Source organism: Muntiacus reevesi, chromosome 9 (genome assembly GCF_963930625.1).
Source record: "Muntiacus reevesi chromosome 9, mMunRee1.1, whole genome shotgun sequence".
In the NCBI taxonomy this organism is placed as follows: domain Eukaryota; kingdom Metazoa; phylum Chordata; class Mammalia; order Artiodactyla; family Cervidae; genus Muntiacus; species Muntiacus reevesi.
Window position 1 is genome coordinate 1,565,891 of NC_089257.1, and position 5,408 is coordinate 1,571,298.

At 38.1% G+C, this 5,408-nt stretch overlaps 1 protein-coding gene across 1 annotated transcript; it reads left to right on the forward strand.

Moving 5' to 3' along the window:
• Positions 1-572: 572 nt before the first annotated feature.
• Positions 573-1,550, forward strand: LOC136174547 (olfactory receptor 5AN1-like). Its single transcript, XM_065944722.1, has one exon. It carries the CDS (start codon positions 573-575, stop codon positions 1,548-1,550), a length of 978 nt encoding a protein of 325 aa, XP_065800794.1.
• Positions 1,551-5,408: the final 3,858 nt, after the last annotated feature.

Sequence of the window (5,408 nt, forward strand, 5' to 3'; positions counted from 1 at the left end):
TTACAAATCATGATATATTTTTCTAGGCCATTTAGAAGCCACTGTAATAAATATATTTGTAAAAAGATTGAGAGGTAATTATAAATGGAGTAACTTTCCTATGGATAAAAGAAGAAACTAGAAAAGAATCTCTCTAGGTGATCATCTAGGAGAAGAGCTGCTTCAAATTTATCCTGTCATGGTACCACTTATGCTATATTATTATAAAGCAGCAGTTATATATTATTAGAGGTCTTTGAAAAACCCAGCATTTTAATCAATGATCTCTTCCTTATATATAATAATCACAAGATATGTATTGCTTTTTAAAACAGTTTTCAACTTTTAAAATATATCCTTTAATTATCATGAGAGCTCATGAGATAACTGAGAACCTGAAACCCTGAGGAGGCACTTCCTGACGATTCAAGATGAAAAAGTGATATCTTTTCTCCAGGGCGGTGGAGCATGTCCTTTTATCCAGTGCTCAGTGGAAGAAAGACACGGCATATACGAGAACTGTGATGCCATCATGTCACCTGAGCCAGCGATGCATTCTCTTGTCTCTTTTCTGATTTTAGGAGTACAAAGCAATGATCGAGGGAGGAAATATTACAAAGACCATGCATTTTATCCTCTTGGGATTCTCAGATTTTCCCAGAATCATAGTAGTACTCTTTGTCCTATTCCTGGTGATATACATTTTGACCCTGACATGGAACCTGTCCCTCCTCATCTTAATAAGAATGGACTCCCACCTCCACACCCCCATGTACTTCTTCCTCAGTAACCTGTCTTTCATAGATATCTGCTATGTGACCTCCACAGCCCCTAAGATGCTCTACGACTTCTTTCAGGAGTGGAAAATGATCACCTACGTGGGTTGTGTTGTTCAGTACTTTGTGTTTTCCACCATGGGGCTGAGTGAGTCTTGCCTCATGACTGCCATGGCTTATGACCGATATGCTGCCATTTGTAACCCACTCCTCTATTCCTCAGTCATGTCGCCCGCTCTCTGCGGTCGGATGGTGCTGGGATCCTACTTGGCTGGACTCTCTGGCTCTATGTCCCAATTGTGTGCAATGCTCCAGCTCCACTTCTGTGGGCCTAATGTCATCAACCACTTCTTCTGTGACATGCCCCAGCTGTTAGTTCTGTCCTGCACTGACACTTTTTTTGCACAACTCTTCACTGCCATATCAACAATAATCTTTGGGATAATAAATGGCTTAGTTATCATGATATCCTATGTCTACATTGTCATCTCCGTCATGAAGATCACGACAGCAAGCGGTAGGTCCAAGGCTTTCAACACCTGTGCTTCCCACCTGACAGCAGTCACTCTCTTTTATACCTCAAGTACCTTTGTCTATTTGAGTTCCACCTCTGGTGGTTCCTCCAGCTTTGACAGATTTGCATCAGTCTTCTACACGGTGATGATTCCCATGTTGAATCCTTTGATTTACAGTCTGAGGAACAAAGAAATCAAAGATGCCTTGAAAAGGTTGCAGAAGAAGAGAAGGTGTTGCCGAGGTCACAGATTGAGATTTCTGATGGATTTGTCTTGTTAGAATGACCTACCTTAACCCTCAATAATATTTATATGAATGGACAACAACAAAGTCCATTCTGCCTTTCACAAGACTTATTTTGACACAGATAATGTGCCAATATGAACCAACAACTGAATCACACTACACAAATGCAATATCTTTAGGTCCTAGAGACCCATTGTTTTTAATCTCCATGTGGAGTGGCCTCATCATTTATTAATCTATTAACAATTATTGGACTCTTGGATTTGGTTATGGACAGGGAGGCCTGGCGTGCTGCAGTTCATGGGGTCGCAAATAGTTGGACACAACTGAGTGACTGAACTGAACTTAGTTATTCGTGAAACATCAAGATTTAGAACCTGTTGCTTCTTTTCTGCTTCCTACAGGCTTCTGACCCTAAAGGAGCGATACCCCTGATAGATTCCCCAGGAGTGTGTTAACCTTGTCCCCCAAATATTGTGACGCAGCATAACCCAGACATGGTGGTCATTGATGTCCATTCTGTTTTTCTGGCTGGAATGAGAATGGACACACAGAGAGGATGTGTCTTTGGACAGAAACAAGTATACAGTTGGCCTAGTCGTGCCTTCCCGGAAGATGAGTCCGATACAGCTAATGTGTGAGTAACACTTCTTTCAGTGCTTATTGCCTAATAATTTACTGATCACATTCTAGTCCCTCAGTTATAGTCTAAATAGGAGGACATGATTTGAACAGTAAAGAGAGGCAGAATGCAGTGTGTGGCCCCTTCAGAGCTGTTAACTTATGATTCTGATGCAACCATTTATATATAGTGTCCAGTGGGAATTTCTGATGGGGATGATATTCAAAATTCATGTCACCGTCCCTAGCAATTTCTGATATTATGGAAGTCAATCCCCTCTTTCCCTCCCTCGTAAGTCTGGAAAATTTACCCCTGGTTGACATAGCTAGTAGGATCATACTGTCAAATAATTCCCGCTATTTCAAGCATCTGAACATATTTGATATGATGAAAATTGTGTGAGAATTCATGGCAATAATAAAGTTACCAAATATTCAATGTTGCCGAATAAGAGCCAATATGGAAAAACTAGTATATATTCCTTTCTGCTGTCTGGGTTCAACGTGTCATGTCCTAGAAATTTATGGTTGTATGCAGGTAATATAATCATCAAGATGGAATGGTTAGAAGTACTTTAATGCTGACATGTTCCTGGAAACCTCAAACCTCAAGGGGCAAGAAAGGAAATAGTTTGTGGGATAAGCAGGGTTATCAGCTCTAGCCAATTTGTGTCTTCAGAATCAGGATGTAAATTTTTGGTCCCATGGTCTGGTTATAAAGAACAAGTTTTCCCGACTGTTGAGTTTCCAGATCTCCCAGACTTTAACAAACTGCCTGAACTGTGTCATTATTTTATATTTTATCCTTAGAGAGTCACTGGGTTCTTCGTGCTGTTTAGGGTGTCAATGCCAATGGTCCCATGTACTATCCTACTTAAGTAACAACTGTAAGTGAAAAAGTATTTGAAGCCCTTATACAATTTCCCATCAGTTCACACATGACTATGACTGAGAGAAGGGGACCTGTTGAACTTTTGCAAGAGTCTAATTAGGGCTACCCCATGCCAAAGAAATAGTGCAATATAAATAAAGGATATGTGCCCACTCCACCCCCATCCAAACAGGTACATTTTCTTAAGCATTGCTCTTTAAAAATGTGTAAGAGTGTATGCAAAATTTGTCTCCAATAGTCTATGAAGTCTTCAGTAGAAGAGAGACATCTGCTACATGTTGACAATACAGTGCTGATTATAATCACTATGCTGTGCATTAGACCTCCAGAATTTATTCATCCTCTAATGGCATGTCTGTGCCCTGTAAATTCACTTCTTCAATTCCCCTGCTTCTATCAAAGTTGAATATTTTTCTGTTGTTTGTATATACCAAGTCTTCATTATCAAATCATCTGTTGATGAACACTTAGTTTGTTTGCATATTTTGGCCTTGTGATTGATGTGGCAGTAAATATGGAATTACATATCTTTTTGATATCCTATTTTTATTTCCATTGGATATATACCCATAAGTGGGATTGCTGGATCATATGGTAGATCTATTCTTAAGTTTTGAGGAATCTCCATAATGTTTTCTGTAGCAGCTGAGCCCCATTTGCATATCCCCACCCACAGTGTACAAGCATCCTCTTATTGCCCCATCCTTACCAACACCTGTGCTCTGTCTTTTTCTTAATGATTACCATTCTAACCTTTGTGAGGTGATGCATCACTGTGGCTTTAATTTACATTTCTCTGATGATTAGTGATTTGAATACAAAGAGAACCAAACCGAGCATATCACAGATGAAATGTCAAAAGGTAAAGAGAAGGAGATAATCTTAAAGCTGCAAGAGAAAATCAACTTGCTACAAAGAAGAGAACTTCCTTAAGGCTATCAGTGCCTTTTTCACTAGGCTGTTTCAGCCCAAGTCAATGGCAGTATATATTCAAAGTGCTGAAAGAAAATCTTGCCAACCAACAGTAGTCTACCTGGATAAGTTGCCCTTCAGGATTGAAGGAACGAGAGGTAGGTTTTCAGGAAAACAAATGTGATGATTTTACACTAGACTTAGTTTACAACAAATGTTAAAAGGACTTTTTCAGTCAGAAATCAAAGGTCATTAATTAGCAACACAACACATATAAAAATATAAATCTCTCTGGTAAGAGTAAATAATGTTGAATTCTGAATATGCTAGAGTAGCCATGCTGGGATATCACTTATCAATCTGGTGTGAAGATTAAAACTCCAAAGAGGTAAACATAACTAACACTCCAATAATTTGTTAATGGACATGCAAGATAAAATAGTGTAAATTATTACATCACAAAAGTAAAATGTGAAGAGAGTACGGTAAAAAAATTATTCTTGTATGCATTTGAATATTAAGTTGTTTTCATGTTAAAACAGACTGTTTTAGGATAAGGTATTTAATGTAAGCCTCATGGTTAATACAAAGCCAATCTATAGCAAATTCACAGAAGAAAAAGAGAAATGAATCTAAGCATGCTGCTGCTGCTGCTAGTTGCTTTAGTCGTGTCCGACTCTGTGCGACCCCATAGATGGCAGACCACCAGGCTCCCCCGTCCCTGGGATTCTCCAGGCAAGCATATCACTACACAAAGCAGGAAATTGTAAAGAAAGCAGAAGAAGAAAGAAAGGAATTACAAAACAGTCAGAAAAATAAACAAAATGGCAATAGTATATTCACATCTGTCAATGATAATTTAAATATAAATTCAAAATTCTCTGGTCAAACATAACGTGTGTTGAAAGGATATAAAAGTTGAGCCCAGCTACAGGTACCTACAAGAGACTCATTACAGCTTTAAGAACTGAAAGAAATTGAAATCGATTGAAAGTGAAGGGATGGAAAAAGTAATTCCATGTAAGTAAAAACCAAAATAGAGCAGGATTAAGCTATACTTATCTCAGAAAAATTAGACTTTAAGACAAAACGTACTGCAAGAGGCAAAGAAAGTCATTATACAATGATAAAGGGATCAGTCTCACAAAGGGATATAGCATTTTTAAATATATATAAACTCAGCAAAGAACATGTAAATATACAAATAAAATATTAACAGACTTGAAGGAAGAAGCAGATAGCATTACAATAATAGTAAGGAAAATCAATATCCCAATTTAACAATGGATAGATCTTCCAGACAAAATATCAATAATGAAACATTGGAAATAAGCTACACATTAAAACAGAGATGTGTAAATGGCACAGAACATATGCACAAAGGAAGGAAAAGACATCCTCTTTACAAGCGCATGTAAATCATCCTCTGAGATAGAGCATATGTTGGGCCACAAAACAAGTCTCAA